Genomic DNA, 24018 nt, shown 5'->3' with positions numbered 1-24018 from the left:
GCATGGTTCAGCTTTCCATTAAGGTAATTGCAAGAAGATCTTTCAAGTAGTCCGTGTCCTCGGACTGCAGGAACAACTGAATTTGTCTGTGCTTCCATCTAGTGGACGAAAGCACTCACTGCATGTTCTACTGCACAAACGTGACATACCGCCGACACCCAACACACTCGTACTGATCCAAACATTAATACATTAAACTCGCTTCGAAAGGTCAACGGTTTTCAAGAGTTTTATTGAAATACTAAGACAAATTTCAGTCCCAGTCCCTTATCGTTCCAAAAAGCGCGCTTTGGGCTTTAGCGTTAACATCTTTTCAAAAGCCTCCCCTTTTGCTAAAACAGCAGCATATTTACACGTATGCAAACCGATACAACAGGTCATTTGGCACATTCAGGTCTTTATGGTGTGTTTTAGTACAGCAGACTATAAATCCCAACAAATGCCATCTTCTCTGGGGTCGTGGGTTTTTTTTTTTTAAGCCAATTTCTTTTGCACCATTGACAGCTTTACTGAAGTGAACCCAAGACAATGAAATGGTCCTAAACTGTTACTTTGCAGATTGTACCCATTAGCTTTAGCACCAGTTGTAACTATGAAATGCCAGAGGGAAAGGGGGGGGGGGGGGGGGGGGGACCCAAAGACAAACCTGCTCATTTGTGCTCTTAAACACTTATTTAAATGCGGCCCATTTTAGATAAAAGGCTAAAGAGGAAGACCCCTCTGCCTTCTGGAGGGGTTTTTCATTAATCCAATAAGTCCTTCTATAACCACAAGAGGTGGAACCTAGCACAAAAGCGCAGTCGTTCCTGATGGGAAAACGAGGAAGGGTACGTTCTGTTCCGAGTCCTGAAGCGTCGGTGCCCAGACGTCGCATCAGGCTTTGTTTGGATCCGAATGCCCTTCAACAGCAATATGACATTATGATGCAAGTACTGGCGGCCTTTCCTTTCCTTGAAAAACACGTTCACAAAAGCATGCATTTACATGGACAAGGAAACTGTTTCCTTGCACCAAAACCCAGGTAACAGTAACAGCAATAGGCTGTGCAAAGTGCAGAATTTTAATGTTGAAACATAAAAAGCTCAATATTAGAAACACAACAGACGCTATGGCAGGTTAACAGATGGAACTTTCTGCCGAGAGCTTTCTCGCACTGTTGATTTAAAAAAAAAAAAAAAAAAAAAAAATTAAAAAAAAATTTCTGTCTGAGGCTTTTAGGGAGAAAATGTCATCCGAAGCTTTGCGTATAACCTATACATGGATACAATCGGAAGGCAAGTGCTTACAGTGAGCACCTTAGAGATCGGTCCTTCGGTGTAGTTTTAACAGTCGTCACGAAACACTGGCGAGAATGCCAGAATATCTGCTGCATGATTACTGCATGTTTGTGAACTATGGCAGAAAAATTCTCAATTACACATTTACCCCAAAATACAGAATAAGCTCTACAGGGACTTAAAAGGGGCTGGTAAACACACGACAGTAGGACTGAGCGACAACGCAGTATCATCAGAACAGCACTCTCCGGGTCTCCCCATGCGTGCACGCCCGAGGTAAAGGGATACGATCTCGTCTGAGGGAGGAATAGGGTCTTAATGCAAAAAGCAAGAGCCCAGCGAGACTGCTGGCATTATGCTGCACCTGTTCAGCAGTTCGAGGTCTCTAGGCAAAGGACGGCAGGCCGCGGACCCAGAGAACAACGGTCTCGCTGGAGTCCCCCCCCCACACTTTCACAGCGTCAACCTGTGACTACAGCTCTATGACAGCGCCTGGCCTCTTCATTTGGTCTGATCGGCTGGCTAGAAGGAACGTCAGTAAAAAGGCCGTGAAAGCTGGGAGCACCCAGCCCTGGCGCCGAGGGTTTAGCCAAGCGTGTGCTTCAAAGCCTGGTTTGCCAGTGCGGAAGCTGGCGAAGCTTTTGCAGATACCACACTCCCTCCTGTAGGCATGTAATCTACATCCATTGCACATAAGATACCTGTATAACATTGCACACAATGTAAGAAATGGCTACGCTGTCTTGGTTTAATACATACAGGGGACATCACTGCATATGAAAGAATAATCTATGCAAACTATGCACCTGAAATAAGGGCAGTCTTTGCATAAAATACTGGGATTTTTTGATAAATTGATAAGGGGAAAAATTAAAAATAATCGTGAGGAGTGTACAATAACATATCTGGTATAACCCCAGGAAAAGAAAATAAATAAAAAATGAACACACAAAATACATGTACCTTCCATTTCACTGATAGGGAAACTGGTAATACCATCTTAAATTTTTTTTTTTTTTTTTGTACTAGACAAAGGAAAAGGAGCCGTGTTTAGCTAACTGTGCGTCACCGTTGCCCCGTCTAGCGAGGGAGGAAAGTGTTGGTAGAGAGCTCCCCAAGGCTGAGGCTCCGCTCCTGCTCACGAGGGGAGGCCCGTGTGCTTTTGAGAAAGGGCAGATGAGAAGTGAGGCCCCACAAGGCTTTCCCATACGCAGTGTAGCTACACAGGCAGGCATGGCCACATATGTCAAAAGAACTGCCCCTCCCCACAAAAACCCCCCAAAACAACAACAACAAAAAAATAAATCAGTCAGTCTGTATTGCCCTCATTACAGAGCTTGGCCCCTCTTCATGAGGGGAAATACTTCTTTACGTGGCATTTTACATTAGAGCAACTTTATTTTAGAGCAAGCCAAAAAAAGAGGAAAAAAAAAAAATATATATCCTACAAATCCAGTTTCTCTCTCGTTGCCTTGTTTCCAGAGGAGAAAGGGGAAAAAATAAAAACAAACACAAACATGGTTAGTGCCAGTTTTGAAGTTGCTTCTGGTCATATTCTGCTATAAGTTTCTTTATATGTGCCAGTTTGTTGTGGAGATATTCACAGCGGTTCCTCTCTTGGCTATAGTCAGGGTTAGTCTGAGGAAAGAGGAAACAACGGTGAATAGTTTCCTACATGTATATTTAATGTGCCGGTGTAGCCAGTCAGGCCTTTACAGCTTACCTTTTTTATTTTGCGATACTCTTGAAGTATCTGATTGTGGATTGTCTGTGAAAAGAGAAATAAACATGAAAACAACATATCTGTGAACGACAATACTACTTCACCTAAACACCCAGATATATCTGCATGTAAATACAACCTACCGGAACAAATATGAACACAAGAATTTGCTTAATCTAGAACGGAACTGGAGCAGTATTTTATTATACTGTCCTACATGAAAGAAGAAACTGCGCCTAAACTCTTAGCTTGCAGTCCTGCTTTAGCGCCCAATAGTTCGGAAACATCCAGCTCCAAAGTGGCAACACGCCACACCACTGCAGACTAGCCAGGCCATCACGGCTGGCGTAGGCCTTGCCCATTACCTTGTACTTATCTGTGCCCTGCTGGAGTTGCTTGAGCTCGGTGTCCAGCACGGTGAACTGGCGCGTGATGCCCTCTATCCGTGCGTGCAGGCCCCGGTACTCGCTGTACTCCGCGTTGAAGTCGTTCTTGTAGCTCTGACGCTGCTCTTGGGAGCAAATCGCGGTGTACTTCCTGCTCGCACACACAGGAGAGGGAGGGCCCGGGTCAGGACAACAACGATAAAGCACAAGTCGGCAATTCTAAAGCACATTATCAAAGAAAAAGAAGGCTGTGTGAACACAGGACAGAGAGACACAGGACAAAAGCGGCGAGAGGAATACGCGCTTTGCAGGAAACCTTAGTCACTGACGTCAGATTCTGCACAGTATTTGATTAAGGTGCACCAAGGTCGGATGGTGCTTACAATAAATAGTCCGCCGTCTCGGATGAGGACGCAGGGCTAATGGAGGCGTCGCACATTCCATTCAGATCTGGAGGGAAACACAAGATTTGAACTAGAGTGCAAGGCTGTGTCCTGTAGACTGGACAAAGAAACCTGGACAGACAAGACAAACAAGCACTCCACAGAGGATACAAGTTCTGGACCCAACACTAGGAAGAAATGGGGGACATCAACTAAACTTTTGAGTCAGGCGGTAGATGCGTAGCTTTAGCACTGGGATATGCAACCCAGGCAACATTACAAATTAATTTGAAAAACACTTTCACTGAACAGCTTAGTATAAGGTGCAGCATTTGAGTCATCTAATTATCCGAATTCCTGTTGAGTAACAGGCTATTCATCTAAAAGGTGCATTCTCATCCTCCCAAAAAGGAGTTAAAAAACCCCCCAAAAAACCAGCTAATATGAGAACGTGAATTAACATCTGTAGAACCATTAATTTTATTACACACACATCCCACAAAGGTTTTTTTTTTTTGTCCCCTCTGTGAAGTGTTAACTTCACTCAAAAAGCTGATAGTTGGTCCTTTTATTTACTACTATGGGTAGGCACAAAACTGTCCATTTCAATTTGAAAGAGGAAGAGGATTTTTGAAAGGAATTTTGCCTGATTTTTACCCGATTTTTACCCAACCTCATTTCTACCCTCAGGTAAAAAGTCAAGGCTTCTAGACTGTTCTTTAAACCTGCAATTAGTTTCCTAGGTTTTCTTTGCAAATTCATTTGAATGTATTATTTTATTTTTTTAATGTTTTTGTTTTTTTGTTTTTTTTTAATAAAAAGCCTCAAGTTAAATATAAATATATAAATACATAAAGCCATTACTACTACTAGTGAATGCTTTCTTTAAGGGTGGGCAGGGGTGCGTACCTGTGCTCTTGTGTGGAATACTGCTCTGGCTCAGGTCCGGACACGTCGTGACCTCACACTGCTTTCTAGGCTCTGAGCCACCGCCCTCCCCGCCGTGCCTGTCTCGCTTGAGTCCCCGTTCTCTGTCTCTGTCCCTCTCCTTGGATTTGTCTTTGTCCTTGTGTCTTTTGGACTTCTTCTTGGACTTGCCGTGCAGGGAGGGCGAGCCGCTCCGGCCGTGGGCACCGGCAGGGCCGCTGCGGGTCGGGGATGCGCAGCCCGGACCGGACGGCGGCTGGGCGGAGCTCGCGGCAAACGCCGGCGGGTGGCTCAGCCGCTCGGCCGCCGCCGCCGCCTCCTGGCCCTCGCAGTCCCGCCCGTTGTGGCTGGAGTCGTTGCTGACGTCCGACAGCGGGTCAAAAGGCCCGGGGAGGTCGGGGAGCGGCAGCGGCACCATGGACGAGCTCTCCACCGCTGCCGGTGCTGCCTGGGAGCCAGATGAGTCCTTGCCATTAGAGGAACTCAGCTTTCCATTGATGGGGCCCGTGACCTTGTTGACAAGATGCGATATTCGGGGCTTCTTGTTGGCCAGGGGGTCAATGAAGTCTACGGCAAACCTTTTCTGTAAAATCAAAATAAGGCCATCTTGAAGGTGGCAGCAACAGCAAAGATTTCAAACTGAGAAGGACCCCCCCCCCCACACACACACACACACACACACACACACACACACACACACACACACACGCACGCATATGGGAACTTTAAGAATGCTCGCCACAGCAGGTGCTTATTTTGGTGCTTATTTTCATGTGTAGCATTGCAGTGGTTTCTACCAACAAATTCTGAAAATCAAGTAAACAAGTAAACCAAGTTTTCAGTTTAACATTTTTGTGGACCAATATTTGGCTAAACATTGATCTCTATTCCTGAAAATGGTATTCCAGGCACTTGGATTCCGGTGTCCCATGGATATGTGGTAGTGAAGAGTGTAGAGGTATTAATGTGTGGCTTGTTTGCAGCAGAACTTGGGGAGACAGTCACTGCTCGTCACTTGCTGCTTCACCCACCACTTAAAACATGCGACGGAGATGAACTTGGCATGCAAGCCGCAAAACTCGGTGGGGGTGGGTGAAGGCGAAGGCCAGGCCAGCGTCTGATTGGCTACGGCGGTGGTATTTACCGCCGAGAAGCGAGGTCATGACACTGTTTCTACACCGACAGCAGATGCCATGACCCAAAGGCTGAGAAACGTAGTCTCGGCAGTCAAAACAGCCATCAGGAAAACAGCTAAACACATGCATGTTGCAACCAAATCAATATGACCCAGAAACACTGGATTCTAACACATATATTCTGTGTGTGTGTGTGTGTATGAGTTTCAGTATTCATGATCAAACTGGTAAACCTAATGTGATCCATTTCAACTTAGAATAAGAAATGTTAACATTAAAATTTAAAGTTTATAACGGCATAACACCTTGACAAAACCATTTATACATAAAATAAAACCAAAAATAAAAAATAAACCAGAGCATCCTGTTTTGACTGCAGATTCCGGAAAACACCATTACTCGTCTAAGCCCGCCTCCTCCAAACCTGTTCCCCTACAAAGCGGGCCTCTGTGAGGCTTTGCGGTGCAGCACCCGAGCACTCGCTCCAGATCTGAGCTGGAGCGTGCAGAATGTGTGCTACGGAGAAGAAGAAGTGGGGCAGGGGTGCTGGTGGCTGACCTGCGACGGAGAGCCGCTGGCCTGCTCCTTGTGCGGGCTGCCCGTGCCGTCCCCGGGGGCCGGGGCGCTGCTCTGAGCCTTGCACAGTTTCCTGTGGAAGAAAATGAAGCAGATCAGATGAGGGGATCGTACCGTTGCACACCCACGGAAATTCCTATTTGTGTGCATTAGCGCAAGTACCGATTTGGATCATAATGGATCAAACAAGTCTCGCTGGGATAGCGCCGTTACACGCCAAACTGCGAGACCATACAGGACGTGGCTCAGTTATGCAAGTGTAGAAGAAGCAGTTTGGAACAAGTGACTGGTTTTAGTAACGACAGATGATGCGGAGTAAGTCCCACACGGACCTTGGCAAGGTGGCACCAACAGAACTCTAATCTCACTGATCCTGGCAGAGAACGGTTTCACTTTGTCTTCCCGCGACCAACGTCTATCTGTTAAAGCCGCCAAAGTGTTCTCGAATGGCCGAGATAGCCGTCAACTCCGATCAAGCATGTCATCCGGGTCGACCCCTTCTCACATGCGGCGCAGAGCTCGGAGCCGTTAACCGGGCTGCGAGGGGCCCCGGGTTTACACGGTGGGTGTCGCCATAAAATGACTGGCTCAGCAGGGGGCAGCAGGACACTGGAGCGCATGATGTCCTGCGTGGAGGCGCTGATGATGGAAGCGGGCTGGCGGGTGGGGGTAGAAGAGTCAGAGGAGGAGGATGGCGGTAAGAGAAGGGAAGGTGAGCAGTAGCCGCCGTGGTGGTGGCGGTCAGAGTGCCTGGCGCCAGGGCACAGCCAGACCTTGGAGCTGCGCCTCCCACACACACTCGGATCTGAGTGTGCCAGAGCACGGTTGCGTCACAGCCCTTCCAACTGCTCTCCTGTGCTGCTCTCGCATTGCCTCACACTGAAGTACGTGCGTCCGTGTGTGCGCGCCAATGAAAACATGACGTGAAAAGCGCCGTTTACCGATAAGCACCGGCCCAGGGCTCAAGGTGTAACCCTGACGCACAATTCACATTCCCCGGAGAGTGACAATTATGATTACCTCACATTAGGACGACACCTCCAGCTAGTGTTTTGAAATGGCAGCTGTAACATTGCAGCACGCTCTAAATTTAGCAATGAAGGAAAGGCCTTTAAGAACCAGCTAAACGCTCGCCATACCGAGACATACAACGCATTACCGCAACAGAGGGAAAGACGGGGTGCTGGGACAAGAGACGCCAGCCACTTCTGAGACGGAGGTCACATCTGAGCAAAGCTTACCGTACAAGAATGCGATTCAGGATCTGCTGGTCCACCTCAGTGTAGCCAGGCCAGTCCTTCTGAACTTCCTTAAACAAACAGTCCTTCAGTGTGTAGGTGTTGTCTTTGTTATTCAGGTTAGCCACCTACAGTCAGGGAAAACAGTCCGTCATGCTCTCAAAATAGAAAACAAAACATCTCAACGCCAGTGCACACCAATCTGGAGTACCAGGAAGCGTCTTTATGTTTCACCCATAGCCGGAGAGCTGGGGAAGCATGTCTGTGAAAGGCTTATATAATAGGAATACAGACATGATTTACCATTTGTGTGATGGAAACAGTGAGAAGCTTCATGCTATGCTTACAAGGCTGGTTTGGCCCATGCGTAATGCATGAGGCGTTAAGGCATCCGTGTACAGGCAAGGCATTTCCTGGATGTTCCCACGGTCAGACCTGCCACACGCGACCGGTCAAATGAGTGAGCACAAGCGCGTGGCGTCAGCTGGGGTTGGAGATGCTTGCAGACAAGCTGACAACAGGAACTCGGCTGGGTTTCACACCAGGAGCCAAAACACCAGCAAGCCTAGTGACCCGCTTAGCGACCCCATTCAGGGCTGTGTGCGCGTGCGCCCCCACCTGTTGCAGGAGGCCGTCCAGCGCGTCCTTGTTGTGGGCCGAGAGGCCGTCCTTGGCGAGGCGCACCAGCAGCTCGGGCTTGCGGTAGGGCTTGAGAGCCAGCAGGTGGAGCAGGCGCTCGCGGAGCGGCCGGCCTGGCGCCGCGCTCTTCTTCAGGCTGCTGGAGATGATGACGGGCCGCGAGGTACGCCTCGACGGGGCCACGTCCGACAGGGCTGGCGGAGGCTTCCGGATCTGCACGCGCTTGCCTGCGAGGGGGGAGAGAGCGCGCCGGCGGGTAAGCGCGGCGGATCGAGCCAGTGTTTCGGGTTCTAGCTCAATCACTGCACAGCATATGCGTAGAAGGAAGCACCAAGACCAGCTTACTGGGCACTGAATGGGATGCCAGCAGCTGCATTTCCAGCTGGCTGCTCAGACACATGCACTAATGAACAGCTGGTCCAGAAGGCCCTGGGCTGAGGTTTAGCACTGGTTCTGTTTGCTGGTACAAATAATGCAGTGCACACCAGTTATGTGGAGTCGTGCGGAGTCATTGAGCTGTTCCCAACGCTCCCGCTCCCGCACCCGCACCCGCACCCACCACCAGCCATATGTGCCCAAATGCTAAGGCCAGGGTGCCACATTGCCCGGAGGGGACGGCCGCGCTGGGAACTTCGCGAGCAGGATGGTTACAAAGGTCAGACAGAGAGGTGGTCCTGTTGTTCTGAATGAACGGAGCATTGAAGCCCTGCTGCTCCTCGCTCGAGCATGACGCGGCCCTCCAGGCAGGGCTCGTCCCAGACTTACCCACGTATCGTCCGCCGGGCTTGATGACGATGGCAGATCGGCTACGGGTCTCCTCCTCGGCCTGGGCCATGCTCTGCCGGGCCTTCTGGTACGAGTCGTCCGTGGCGCACACCGTGATCTTGTCCTGGATCCCTCCCAGACAGTCCAGCTGTATGCTCCCTTCACTGGGACAAGGCAGGGCGTACACCGTTACACGGTATTTGCGCCCGTTCACAAAACACAAACGACCCGCAAGGACCGGCGCCGGACAGGCTGCGCCCACCCAGTTCAGCCCTGGCCTAACGTGGTATTACAGGCTTTGCCTGCATTAGCATCGGCAGCAAGCCCTCCACAAGCGCAAAATTAGTCTCAGTAATGCTAATACAGGTAACAGTGATATGGTAATATAAATAAAATGATGTTCCATTAAGTGAATCCCATGCACGCCGTGTATGATGATGGATTTCCTAAGTAGGTTAACACCACTTAGCTCGAGCAATTATGACACAAAGCAGAACATCCGAACGCCAGGCTTGGACATGAATATAAACGTGAGCACAGCAGAAAATCTGGGACTCGTAATGGTGCTCATTATGGGCAGGTACTGCCTCAGAGGCCGCCCTCAGCCATCTGTGAATTCCTGCAGGGTGTGTTCCAAAGCATGCTGAGCAAGTTACTCTACATACACTGCGAGAGGGCCAACATGGATAAGTGACAAAAGCCAATTTCTCCATGAAATAATGCAACGTCTGCAATGCACACTTATCCCAATGCGATAGAGTTGGCGGGAGGGGGAAGAGGAAAAAAAAAAGGATTTAGGAGTCTCCCACTGTGCTCTTCAATTATCCTGTCAGAATTCCGAGTTCACGAGGACAACGAGATGCGTGACCTCCGAGTAACCCCTCCATCACGCGAGCCCCAGAGAGGCCGAGATCGGCCGCCGCTTCCTCCGTCACAAGCGGCCGAATTCGAGGTGCTCCCTCAACACTGCCCTTTTGGCGGAGCCGAACAGAAGAGGGAGCATGGAGGAGATCGTGGGGCTTTGCTCGCAGGGCTGCGATAATTAACGGGATTATAAAATTCCCCCAAGCTAAATTAGGTCGTGGTCATCGTCACCATGACCACTACTACTGAAGGTTTCAAATCCGAACAGCAAACAAGTAATCATGACATTAACTTTAACCTTGTTTAGCAATATATTTTTTTTAAATTGAAATACCATTACTGTTGTATGTGACCTTAAATAAGCGTGTGCACTGAGGTTAGGGTGGCAGTGTGTGAAGTCCAGTGTGTGAAGTCCAGTGTGTGAAGCGTGGCTTACCTCGTGACGTACTGCTGTATGCAGGCAAAGCTGCCCTGGGGGTTGTCTCTCCCCACGTTGGACAAATAGAACGCAAACGTTCGCAGCTCATTTGGATTCTCTGAGCGTGGTATCGAGATTTTCTGGTGACAGACAAGGAACGACAGCCACGGTGAGTGTGCAAAGCAGCTGCTCCAATAGCCCACGCCGTGTGTGCTACCAGTCAGTCTACATTTCCCCCACTGCTGCTTGGATTTCCCCAAAAGAAGCCCGTGGTCAACGCGAAGGCCAGTCCCGCCCACGTTCTGAGAGGCCAGGTCAATAAACAGCTGGCCAGGTTGCAGGCTAGAGGCCTCGCACTGCATCATTATGAAAGTGACGGGGAGGTCGCTGGATTTTCAGTGAGTCAAAACGTTTGTCAGGTATTTTTCCACAAATTGACAAAACAAAAATTGCTTGCCTGGTATGAGGACACAGAATTAGTTATAGAAGCCAAGCATTTGACAGGTTTCTATCTGGCATATGACAAATTACCGGTCACTGGTGGAACGGAGTTTGACAAATATGCGAGTTGTCTCACCCAACCCCCCCCCCACCAAGGTCTCTGCCCCCAGGGCCTCTTCATAATTGCTGCTCAGCATTAACACACCAGTCAGCTTCGAGTTGCAGCCTCCCTGTCTCCTCACAAGGGCTGCAGGGCCACACCTGAGAAACGAGCGGAGGCTCCGTGCCAACAACCAAAACACCACCAATCATCCTGGTGACGACCAGGCCATAAACAACAGCGGCCCGGCCCCGCTCCATGGCAAAAACGGAGCTGCTCCTGAGCACGGACACCGGTAGAGCCCGGAACACCGGGCTCAGAGGTGTTCCACGAGCTGCGAGCGATCCGCTTACGGCAACACCGCCCATGTTAATGCTACTGCTCGAATAATAAATGGAGTACACTTGTCAGGTAACAGGCTGGGGCAATGAGTGGTAAACTTAATAGGAGCCATATATGACTGGAACAGCAGGCCTCAAAGAACAGCACAAAGTCCAGTTGTGAAGTGAGAAGGGGAAGGACAACAGAGAGCTCTAGCTGGGGGGTGGCCAGACACTGCTTTGAAATGGAGGATCGCGGCAGAAGTGGAGAGTCAAAAGCCCCCCCAGGCATCGGCGCGCAGAGACACCCGCACGCACGGTCCCACAGGAACACATCCAGACGTGTGCAGCATGCACACGACTCCGGCGAGCTCTCCGGCTGGGCTCCGTCTACCCACAGCGCCTCACACGTGTGGGGCCTACAGGAGGCCGGCTATAAATAAACAACATGTCTGAGGCTGGCCCTGTGTGCAGAGAGCTTCTCCACGTCAGGGCCGCGAGGGGCAGGTCAGCAATCTGCAGGTGCCGCCATGTTCTGCTTCCAATCGCTGAAGGGTATAAAAACGTACCATTGCTTTAATATCCTTTTTGCTTTGCTATGAGCAACATCCCTTTCCTCTTTGACAAAAACAGCTGAAAGCTTCACTTTCAGAGCAGACACACACACACACACACACTTCTGCAGAAATGCTCTCGAAGGAACAAGTGCGTCACAAAGCCCACAAACATTTCGAAAGTATGAATTCCAGGATGTATAACAGGCAGTGCAAACTCAGGTTGCACCAATTCCAATGACCAGTTACTCTCTCTGATTCAATTAACTGATTATGCTACATATAATTACAAAGGAAAGCTCTATTAGTGTTAACTTTTGTGATGTTTGTGAGACTTTAAAAGTTGCACTGCTTATTCTGTCAGCACAAGAACACAAGGTTTTTTTTTCCTAATGGACCAAAACAACAAAACTAGTACTTCTAAGATGCCAAGACCATTTTCTGAGACAACCTGTTGTTTTTTTATCCCCCCCTGGAATTTGTTTTTCTAAGGCAGAACTGTCTCTCATAACATTATAGTGGAGCTGTTCTTATGATTCCAGTGGCATTTATGAATGAGCAACACATCTAAAAATCATACCACTCATGCTAATAGTTCCCTTCTCTTCATGCTCCACTGTTGTGTTCCTGTGCCACAGGTCATTACACCTGAAGCCTTCTCTACCTGTTAAACGTTTGCTCTCTCTCGCCAAGTGGCTCTGGGCATGTGGCAGCCTTACTAATCAAAAGAGAAATTTATTGAAGTTTTTTTCCCCCCCTTCTTCTTCTCAGTGCTATCGACATCATGGAAGAGCTGTTGGAGCACTAGTAGTGCAGCGACATCGACCGACAGACAGACCCAGACAGACAGACCCAGACAGACAGACCCAGACAGACAGACCCAGACAGACAGACCCAGACAGACAGACCCAGACAGACAGAGCCTTCCTGCATGAGAACAAAGCAGCTTTTCAGTTCTCTGTCATTAGGCCCGTGAAGGGGCTTGTGTGCTCTTCAACACAGCGCTGGAATTAATGAGGCAGCTGAGGGAGACGCAGGCAGGCACGGAGCTGCTCATCCTTACAGAGACAAAAGGCACAGAGGTGCCCAGCCCCGCCGAGACACAGAGGTGCCCAGCCCCGCCGAGACACAGAGGTGCCCAGCCCCGCCGAGACAGACACAGAGCCACTCAACCCTACAGCGCCACCTCATATACCCTCACCACTACATACAAATAGCTAAAAACAAAAACCTACCAGATGTTTAGTGACACTTACAAATCATGTATGATTAAGCAGATGATTTTTAGCAGACAGCAGCGTTAAGATGGTCTAGGCTGCATTATTCTGGTGTGAAGAACCCAAGCCCAGCAGTAAAGAGCATTGTGACAGCCTTCCAACAACAGCTCTGCTTGGCCATATTCATCCTGCGCAGTACTTCATTTAGTTCAAACGTGAACACAGGAAAGAAAACCAAACGACAATTATAGGACATTAGTGCTGTGCCATTAATCGCATAAAAATCGAAGTCGTAATATGGATCCATGCAATTCTCTAATCACAAAAGGCTGTGATTGTTATAAGTAATATACCTGCATGTGCACATGAAAATCTGTGCTAAAACTGTCCAATCAGAAGCCTTCATCATTCTTAACTAGCAGCATACAAATGCTGGCAAGAGACCAAACCAAAATTTTCTGGTTTTGCTAATACTATTATAAATACAGAAGAGGAGATGGTAAACTGGTGCTGAAAAAAAAAATCTGTAATTTGGCAGTACTTAAAAGCATTTAAAAGTTTAAAAAGATTTAAAAGCACTGACACTGCTCAGATGGAGGCACCGTGCAAGACGTGCAAGGTGAAAGTACACACAGCGCATGGAAACATGTGAAAACCAATACCAACAGCTCAGACAACACCCATAACCTTACAGCCAATGTCTTCCAAAAAAAAAAATTTCCTTTTCTAAAGTCTGACTGTGCCACTCCATAAAACAATTACAGATGCATGTGTGAATGTTGCACGATATATGAGAAAACATCGAAGAGACATAAGGATATCGCTGTCACATATTAGCAAAGCACATGGTGGCCATGTATGACATCAGCAAAGAGGCATTTCAAAAACTAATTAACACGCTTGACCACAGATACAAGATGCCTTTCCTGAACTATAAAACAAACTGACATGGCTAAAGTAGAACACTACGCAACCAGCATAGATCTATGGTCACACAGGACACCTGAGCCTTATAGCAGCTTAACTGTTCAGTGACAAATATGAACTTAACTCACTGTTTGCAATCAAAGTATTTCACCGCAGAGCACCCTGGGTAATTTTGGTGCACAATGTGACATTACCAGAGATGTGAGCCAACTACAGACCTTTGGATAATGTCAAATGTTCTATTTCAGTTATATAATTTGATGCTGTTGCAAAAAAAGGTGTCTGAAATACCTCTATTTGTTTTAATTTATAAATGGTAAATACTGTAGTATTTTTGTTTGACAAAACCATGTCTACACACAAACCTTTATTTTGAAGGCCAACTTTTAATTCCCTACAAAGAAACTTGATAATTTTATTCACTGGCATTCAATAATATGCATTTGGTTTTTTTTATAACCCTAAATATTGGTAAATATCCTCTTAATGTTATCATTTGTACCATTATTTGCTTTTAGCCTTAATTAAAACTGAATGTTACATTTACTTGTTACATATTCCAGGTTAAATTGCAATCGCAATGCAATTTTTTCAGTCAAATCTTGTAGCCCTAGAGGACACCTTAACTTTTTATTTTTTTTAATTTATTTATTTTTTTTAATTTGGACTTTAACCCACCAAGGGTTTTCAGTAACAATGTTTTAAAAGTTGTGAGGCCAGAATCCATGAATCTGTGCAATACGAATGTGCTGATTCAAACAGAGGAGCACGCAGAGCCAGTGCAGGCCAACGTGACTTCGCTTGTTATCTAGCATGTGTGGTGAGCTGCAGTGAGGGCAGGACATGAGTCAGGAGAAACGCACTCGCATGGGGAAATCACTGTGACAAACCGCCCGTCTAGTCCCTCCCCCCCCCCGAAAACTTGCTGTTCGGAGCTGCATTTAAAATTCCATCCAAAACGTGGGAGGGCCATGAGAAACAAGTGTAGGAGGGCCCCGAAAATCTGGGAGAGATGGCTACCGCTAGCTCGCCAGCCAGAAGTGCCCGAGCTGGAAACTGAGGCCTGGTGGAGTGCCGCTGACATCTGTCACTAATAAATCCTGACAGCACGTTCACTCTATCAGTCTCAGTGAGTGGAGACCCTGAAGGCATGTTTCTTTCAATATACCTTTGGGGATTAAAAAACACTTAAATAGAAATAAAGAATAAAGGGGGGGGGGTGAGCGAGTGGCCGGCGGACAGACCACATTCTTGTGCAAAATACAACCACCACCACCACCACCACCACCACCACATGAACATTTCCTGGACTGCGGTGTGACAGCATAAACATGAGCGATAGCTCCGGCGTTCAGTCACGTTTACAACAGCCTGACATAAAACTGTGGCTGGCAGTGTGGCGCCGGGAGCCTGCGCCGACCCAGTGTCGGGCACATCGCATTTAAAGCTGAAGGCGTCGGCTACGGCTGTCTTCGAGGAAATCCATTCCAGCTGCTGCGTACCGTGTGATTGCAGCCCAGAGAACACGCTGCCCAACTGATTCAGCCTCCTTGACGGTGTCGTCTCTCCGCACTGGTTTACTAACTCTGGCATAACCAGGCCATGTCTGCGTATCTTTAAATGACGGGAGTCGAAGCACCAGAGGAAAGCGAGGAGAAAAACAAATCAGTGGGAAACTGTGGCGGTAACGAGCATTACTGTCTGTCTCTATCCGCCAAACGGCTGGCCCAATTTGTATAGTTATGCCTCAAAGATACTGTGGTAACTGTGGTTACCTACTCTGCAGCACATCCTGGGCCAAGTTCACATTATCTACACACTGTGCCGAACCCTGCAGTCATGAGGGGAATTCCTAGCCATGACTATGCACGATGAATAGAACTGACAATATTTCCTTCTTCTAAAGGCTAACGAAAAGCACTGGAACATGCAAAAATAAGATGCCTAGTAAAACAGCAGCAAGAATTTGTACTTCCAAGCCGTGACCCGGGATACAGATCAAGAAGACAATAAATGCACACTCACCCCTTGGTTTCCAGTGAATCGTATGAGTGGCTGAGCAGACAGGCCCTGGGGAAGGAAGGAAAGATCACGGGTCATGCATCACATAAAGACCACGGTACAGAGCAGGCGGCCAGTGTGGGTCTCGGTTGCCGCCGTCCACCTGCGTCCACCCTGACGACGACACAAATACCCAAAACTTAAAAACAGGTAAAAGGTCCGACTGCGTCAGCCCAGGACTGGGCCGCTCGCAATGAACCTTCAGACAGACGTGGGTTCAGTGGAGGGTCCAGGTTGGAGAGAGATGCGATCTAAAAACTAATAATGAAGCACTGTGCACTTAATGCAATTGTCATCACAAAATTGGCCTTTGCAATATGCAGTCGAGTCCTCAAACAATGTACCTTTTCCCCCCTTTTACGAGCATTCGAACCAAATCAGATGTTCCAGAGTTCTCTGCGGATGTTGAATCGGTGCGTTCACATGCTCCAACAAACGTAAATAATTTGTCATAATGACAGGCCGATTCATTGTGTGGCTCAACACTGTTCTTCACGTACGGCAAGACCTACCTCAAATCGCAATACGGACGAATAGAATCACGGTAGAGTGCATTTGTCCACGTCACGCATGTGTAGCTTTTTTATGGACATGTTTTTGTCTGTATTGCGCAATGTTGCTTCAACGAACACACCGGCAAGTCAGGGTCAAGAGAGATCAGTTAAGAGGGGGCATGACATGACTGGAAACGCAGGAGCCACACGTGCCCTTATCTGCCTCGCTGCCCTCTGAATGAACGTGATGATTCAGGGCAGGGCCTGATCTGCTTACCGCACTACTTTAATGACCAGGCAGAAAAGGTGACGGGCCTTACAGCGGCACAGAGTCGTGCACAGCGCCAACGGAGACGCAAATAGCCCGTTTCAAATTAGCAGGCTAGCGTGGCTGTGCGGCGTGGGACTGAGGTTTTGCCAACGGCACTACAAAAGCCATCATTAGGATACTTTAGGATCAGAACTGAACACCACGGGGTGGGAGGACATCGGAAGTAGGGATGACAGAGCCTCAATAATTCTAGCTGCCGTGAGCTTCACATTTACTGCTACAAACCCACCCCAAAATGGGTGACACTGGGAAGGCAATGCTACCACTTTCAAAACATTTCAGATCACTGACTTTACAGGGGAGCGAATTCATATACCACAGCGTAGCCGTGAAGCTGATTGATTCGTTAAATCATTGTGATTCCATCTGCTGCCAAGATGGGTAACGATGACAATGGTCTGTGTAGGTGAGCTCCAAATTGCCAATTATGGGTATAAAATGCATCAAATGATGGTTATTTTATACAAGGATATTCTACTGAGAATATGAAACCCTGGGACTAAGCCAGGCACACTGGCCTTGTATCTCTGTCAGTGAGTTCCTCCCAGCCCAAACTGTGTACAAACGTCTTAATACGGTAGAGCCATTCTAAGTGAGGTGCACCAAACATTCTTCATAAAAGAGGAAAAAGGAGTGGAAAAAAAAATGTAACCATTAATTTTCACCATGTTTTGACCAGGCTAATTGAGACGGCACTGAACTCTAACGTAAACCAAGCCCCCCAACAGGGTGCACCAGTCAGCCCTTCTGAATGGGCTGCTGACCTTTCACTATTCTGTGGGCCTGGAACCCAGAGCGCTCCACAGGGCTAACCCTGGACCAGAGCAGGGCTCCTGACCGCCACTCGCGGACGGCAGCGTAGTGCTCATGCCAAAGAGGAACCAAGCAGAGCTCTGAAGTCCCAAAAAACCAAGCGAACCATAAATGTAGCTGTTGTTAGCTGAAGGGAGAGTAGTGGTAACTGTAACTGGGTCAAAAAATGTAATTAGTCAAAATGACACAGACGTGAGAAAATACAGAAATCGGAGCATAACGCAGAACAAGTGATCCTCATCAACAAAGGCTGATGTCAGTGCTCTCATGACATGCTATTACAGTTTACTGCCAGCTCCTCTCTAATAGAACTTCAAATAAAATATCCCAGTACTGCTGCTACAATAGCCCCCTCCCACAGAAATTAAAAGGGACTCGCTAGTTTGTGCGCATTATGTAATCTCCGAAAAATAAAAACGTGATTATTTTCTGGAAGAGTTGACAGAGTTTAAAAATCCTCCAACTCGAGTGGTGGGCCAAGTTCCCCTGCAGCCCTAGCACCCACACACCAGGTACGCGTCCCCGCGTCACACTCCGCTCGGAGCAGCCTCGCGTCTCCTAAAGGGAGGTGGCCGTCTTCGGCGAGCCTTTGAGCACGAGTGTCGGTGCCGAGGCGGGGAAGCGCAGGCGCACCCTAGTTCCACACGCGTGCTTATCTCAAGCCATAATGGCCACTCACTTTATTAAGGGTACAGAGCGCACGCGCACCCAGAACACAACAGGCGCTTGTTCTTGAGTGACGGGGGGGCGTGACGACAACGACACAACGATGGATAGCAAACAGCTCATTCTCGGCGCTCCAGCACCGGGGTCGACTGCCGGCTCCGACCGCTGCTCTCAGTGAATGAAGACGAGCATTCCCTTTACCTGCAGAGCCCTCACTCATTACAGCGCTCAGTGCTCCGCCATGAACAACTACTATGTGGTAATGTAGTACTATGTAGACACTGGAAAAGAATTAGTATCCATAACAAAGCACTACCACGGTATTTCTGGTACCAAACCTGGAACTGGAAGGTAGGCCTGCTACATTAGTACAACAGCAGCTACTTTTAATTTTGTGTGATTTATTTATTTGATTACTTATTTCCCTTAATTGTATAACTACAACAGAGAGCCTATTTCCGTAAAACACAATTGCTGCTGCTTATGTTTAGCAACACCCCTGGCCCAATCTGTGTATTTATTTTTTTATTTAAAGATATTCAGAATTGTAGTAAAGTACACAGAGAAACAGAACATTTCAGATAGAGGTCCTTCACAAGCAAAGTGCTATTTATTTATTTATTTATTTATTTATTTATTTAACAGGGAAGGCCTTCAGATTCTCACTGATGCAGCTGTTAGTGACTTGATAACCATGGTTGATGAGTTTGTCAGGTTAGGTACCAATCTAAGCACCCAGAGTGCTGCTTTGGAAGATTTGGCACATTTCACCAATACAGCATGAATTCGGCTCCAACACTGACACCATGTTACCAATCGAAAATGTGTCAAAACTGGTCATAGAACATTTTCTCCAACAGTGGACCCTGTGCTAATGTACAGACCTACATCATGTGTGGACAGTTTCTGGGCAGACTCCCAGCGCAGCGTAGCGTAATGGAGGCCACGTGCGGTTGCAGGATATGGATGCACAACCATGATTTCAGGATGCAGAGAGCTGGGTCAGAGTGGCCATGCTAGGCCAGGCACTGCACCAGCACTGCCCTGAAGCCCAAGCACAATCCCTGCAGTGTGCCGAGCTAGCAGCACGTTCCTCTTCTCCGCAGGCTGGGAGGAATGTGACTTCAGAACCCTCACTGCCTGAATCCAAGAATAACCTGGGCAACACTTCACCCAGTAGCTGATTTGACAGCTAGGCCAGGGTGTGATCAGCTGATTCCTTCAGCTTCCTTCGCAAAACCGTGAGAGAAAGCTTGTTAGTGTTTCCACAGTCACAGTTCACACAACAAAACTGCGGCTGGATGCGACACCGTTGTCCCACCAGAGCTGGAAAATTAACTATGCCAATTCCATTATAATGAAATTCCAAATTAAAGCGTACGACTCTGAACAGCTTGAAGCAACAGAATTCTGAACGCTAAAATTATCTGTTCAAACACAAAAATGCCTCCATTTGCCACTGCTAAGTGACAGAAATTATGTATATTTTATAGTCATCTTCTCTCCCAGATAAAAAAAAATATTAGCTGGCAATGTAAACAGAAAAACCAGGTTCCTGATCAACAAAGTGACCACTGAGATGCGAGTAAGCCAGCTCTCAGGAGATATGGGTTCTCCACCCCCACCGCTCTCAGGAGATATGGGTTCTCCACCCCCACCGCTCTCAGGAGACATGGGTTCTCCACCCCCACCTCCACTTCTCTTCTCAAGCTTAATTCTGGGCTTTCCTCCTCCCCCCTTTTGACCGTCCTAAATATTCCAAAGGTGACCACACAAACAGCACGCATAGCCTTAAGATACTCACGGCTTTAGACTGAAGCCACTATTGACATGAAAGTTTCAATAATTAAGGGTTTAATTCCTTCAGTTCTGCAAGTTGCCCTCGACTCTCTTAGACTGTGAAGGAGTCTTTAAATGTTACTGAAATGTTCACAGTGAAATATATAGTTAATATATACAAATATATTGTAGTGTAACAGTAAATTATGTACTTGAAGCAGTCTGTGTCAGAAATTAGTCCACAAAGACTTAGAATAAACTTACACATACAGAATAAGATAAGCCAAGAACAAAGTTTACTGGCAAAACGAATGACGCATTACTATTTGCGTAATAATGTAATCCCGCACACAATGACAACCACTACCTCTTCTGCTGGTAGTAATGGGTTGCAAATCTTCGTTCTGAGGCAGAATACTACGAGTGACCTCGGTCATAGTCCAGTAACCAAAATGATTAAAGCACTGGACTCAATCCTCTTCTGTGTAAATTTAGGCCCAACATCTGAACTTGATGCATCACGCGTGGGCGAAAGCAGAATGCAATACTTATAAATCTCGCCGGCGTGTTTCTGAATTCCCACGGGCCCATCTTGAATAAACGGGCACGGATTTGCAGCGCAAAGATATGGAAGAGCACCCAATCATAATTATCTCTGCAATATTCAGGCACTCAGACATACATGCTAAGGTCGGGGCGAGGTAGTAAAAAAGCGACCTCATCCAGTAACAGCAAACTACCACTCACAGCTTTTCATGGAAAACCTCCACAAACCCTCCACAGGATTTCTCCAAACGCCACATCGTGAAGTTGAATGTTGACAAACCGATAAATACCAACAAAGCAAACAGACCATCCGCGATGCCCGTAGCAAGTCGCAGCCATTTCATTAAGGCTTCGCTGGCTTAGGGACAGAGCCACAAGTGATGCAGTTTAAGGTCTGTAACTCTGCCAGCTGTTTCATGAACATAGTGAAGAAAAAACAAAAACACTTCTTTCAATCTGAATTTCCCCTGGAAGAAACCTATTATATAGGTCTGACTCAATGCTGAAGAGGCACAATTATTCAACATCTTTTCTGATATCAAATGAAATGCCAAGAGCTATGCTAAAGATAAAACAAACACATTAAGTCGGTCACCAGGGCGTGATCTCCCTCTGTGCAAGGCCACCTGAAGTTTCAGTAAATTCCCCATCACTGTCACCTCTCTCATTACATCCGTGCTCAGCACAGCATCCAAGTTCTTATCCATATTTAACCAAACCTGTCATTCACCTGTGAGGAAATGCAGACTGCTGCCTGCCACTTCATTCAGATTGTTCTGGCCATGGACAGTGCTCAGCCGGCACGAAATCAGCTGTGCCGCTGTGCCAGTCAAAGTGGCCTCACATACGTGTGCATGAACGGAACCCGGCCGCCGCCGTGCCTAGAGCCCCCCCCCACCCCAATCCCTGCACACACCTCATTGACATACTACCAGCCTACGTCACACTGACGCAAAGTCCTTAGAAACAAGCCGTGCTTTATGAACCCTTCCCTGGACAGGTTTGTGCTGTTTTGGACTATTCAAGGAAACAACCAATGTGGTGGACATAAGTAGTAATAAACTGCAACTGGTGACTTTAGGTTGGATTGTTTTATGCCGTGACATAATTGGATTCCTAACTGTGGCTGACTTGCTGGGTTTCCACCACGCCTGTCCGCAAATGAAATGCTGTCATCAACTATGCTTTCAGCCAAGGCCATGGCATCTAAGGGCTCTGACTGAACAGAACACAACTGCAGTAAATTAAAATGTTCTTTTTATGCAATAAAGTGCAAATACGATGAACTGACAATGGTGTGGTTATGAGGAGCCATGCCTATTGAACATCACACAACCAACGGCTGAACTGTCTGCACGAGCAAAACTAAAACACAGTTTACTGCAAACTTGGTGAACATTTCTGTGCTCTCCTCTCGCATTCTAAAAATACACACATGCTCACTTGCAAAGTCAAGTCACCCTGCCATGGTGTCATGTGTTAAACCTATGCTTCATAGTCATACCAGCGAATCACTGCATATGTCATTCTGTTAAGTACATAAAAATGAATGTGAAATTGGCAGACATACAGATCAACACTGTGGTTATTACACAAGTGTGAAGTTAGTAGCCTAGTTAAACCCATTCCTCATCTATACCTGGATCACTGGCACACAGCACCATGCACAACCAAGCTAAGACTGTCTTCTTTGTACCTCGGACATAATGAATCATACTCAGAGTAATAAATTACCCAGTACTGAACACCTTTAAGATTTAACGTCAGATCATAACCGGAAGCTCTCAACTGGTGCGTGTGTTTAACAGTGGGGAAGCCATGCTATAAGTGAGAGAATGGTGGACTGGAAATAGTTTAATGACAGATTTATAGAATTTCCTGCCTTAATAAAATTCTACACCTTGTTTTACAGCCAAATTACTTGCCTCTGATTAGTTCTGATTCTTTCAGATTTCCACTGACTGAAATATAACCAAAGCATTAAACAAATGTGGAACCCCCCCCTCCTCAAAGCCTGCTCACTGCTTTGCTCTTAGGGCACAGCAATGCAGCACCATCTGCTATCAACGCTGGAGTTACCTTTATCCTCCGCCCTTCCAAAGGGGGAAGGAAATCTGCCATCATGACTCGTTTTGAGACCTTTAAACCATATGAACACCGCATGAAAACATGCGTGAGTCACAAAAAAAAGTGTAAAACACTTCAGCACGTGCAAAACGAAATCAAACCTTACAAAAAGCTACATGTTTCTGTTTTAGGTAGCTTGTCAAGATTACGCAAAAACACCAAGTAATAAATTCAACCGCTCCAATTTGGTTTGTTAAATCAAATAACTTTAAGGACATTAGGTAGCCAGGTAGATGGCCATTTTAAAGTGATAAGATAACCCCCGGTGGCTTTTTAAAATCTGGCATAGCTTTGAGACCCGGAGAAATAATGCGATAAAACTATGCCTGTTGAGATTATCAATTTAACTTTAACAGCACCCCCCCCCCCCCAAAAAAAAGCAAAAGGATGGGTCAGGGTAAGTCCATTTGGAAGGTTGAGGCCAACTAGCTAGCTTTTATGCAAGTTAGCTAGCGAGAGGCAACTTTGCTGACCAACAAACTAGGTAGCCAGGATAACCACTTCGTAGTCTTTAGTAGGTATTTCGCTAGTTAGCGACCTAGCTAGGTAGCTATTCTGGATATAGTATTACTTTGCTAAAGAAACTCTCTTTTCTGCGTTGTTCCAATATTTGCTTACACTGCGTTCAAATGCTTTGAACACTCGAAGAGGCAAAGCGGAATAACTTCGGTAGTCAACTGGACACGGATCATAAAGCTGCGACTCAGTTAATCAGATCAGCAAACGGTTAGTTGGTCTGTCAGCAGACAGTCGCTGGCTGGAGCAGGCGGACAACCTCAGCTAACGTTAGCCAGCCCGCTAGGGAGCTGCGAGGAGGAACTGGGAGCCACTGCGCTAGCCACCAGGATTTACTTTACAGCCACGAAATAGGCAGCTGGTTGCCACGATTCGAAATTAGCTCTAGACTTTACCTTGCTGCTCTGGTAATCTTCAAACGCTCTCAAAGCACTGTCAGTGAGTTTGACGTGAAAGACGGAGATATTGCTGCCATTGCTCACTCTTCCACAGGACAGTCCGTAACACTGCTCCTCCTTCAACGCCGCCATCTTGCTACCATTTCAACCACGCTCGCGCACTTCGTCGTAAACGACAGACCTCTGTCCATTCCTCGTGAATATTCATGAAGCGTACGTTGCGTGATGGGCGTGGCTTCGGCGTAGACTAATTCTGGACACTGTGAAATGCTTTGAACAAAATGGGGGGGACTTAAAACCGTGAGATTCTGATGAAATTATTACTGACTTTTAGCCACAGCGGATCAATGATCTCCGACAATACGAGGCACGGCGACCCCTGTGACCATTAATTAA

At 47.3% G+C, this 24018-nt stretch overlaps 1 protein-coding gene across 5 annotated transcripts; it reads right to left on the bottom strand.

Annotated features, from left to right (window-relative positions):
• Positions 1-213: 213 nt before the first annotated feature.
• Positions 214-23862, bottom strand: ell (elongation factor RNA polymerase II). Of its 5 annotated transcripts, XM_035523228.2 has the most exons (12): positions 23620-23857; positions 15917-15961; positions 10351-10472; positions 9051-9214; positions 8265-8512; positions 7650-7774; positions 6391-6481; positions 4679-5279; positions 3770-3836; positions 3366-3537; positions 3001-3045; positions 214-2915 (listed from the first exon to the last, which is right to left on the bottom strand). In XM_035523228.2, the coding sequence occupies exons 1-12, from the start codon at positions 23752-23754 to the stop codon at positions 2799-2801; spliced, it is 1932 nt and encodes a 643-aa protein (XP_035379121.1). In that variant the 5' UTR covers positions 23755-23857; the 3' UTR covers positions 214-2798. The 5 variants fall into 5 exon arrangements, with proteins under 5 accessions (XP_035379121.1, XP_035379122.1, XP_081564521.1 ...); XM_035523229.2 differs by lacking the exon at positions 15917-15961 and having other exon boundaries at positions 23620-23862; XM_081708395.1 differs by lacking the exons at positions 10351-10472; positions 23620-23857 and adding an exon at positions 16297-19910.
• Positions 23863-24018: the final 156 nt, after the last annotated feature.

The sequence above is a fragment of the Electrophorus electricus genome, chromosome 26 (assembly GCF_041902795.1).
Source record: "Electrophorus electricus isolate QZ-2024a chromosome 26, ASM4190279v1, whole genome shotgun sequence".
Lineage (NCBI taxonomy): Eukaryota > Metazoa > Chordata > Actinopteri > Gymnotiformes > Gymnotidae > Electrophorus > Electrophorus electricus.
This window is presented reverse-complemented; position numbering and strand designations above follow the sequence as displayed.

Bases quoted from the DNA above. Each gene is read 5' to 3' on its own strand.
- ell (XM_081708392.1), bottom strand. From the start codon at position 10,697: ATGATGCAGTGCGAGGCCTCTAGCCTGCAACCTGGCCAGCTGTTTATT. The intron at 9,215-10,350 runs GTAAGCCACGCT...GCCTTGTCCCAG, and splicing joins ATACAGCAGTACGTCACGAG to TGAAGGGAGCATACAGCTGG. The intron at 3,046-3,365 runs GTAATGGGCAAG...CTCTTTTCACAG, and splicing joins AGGGCACAGATAAGTACAAG to ACAATCCACAATCAGATACT.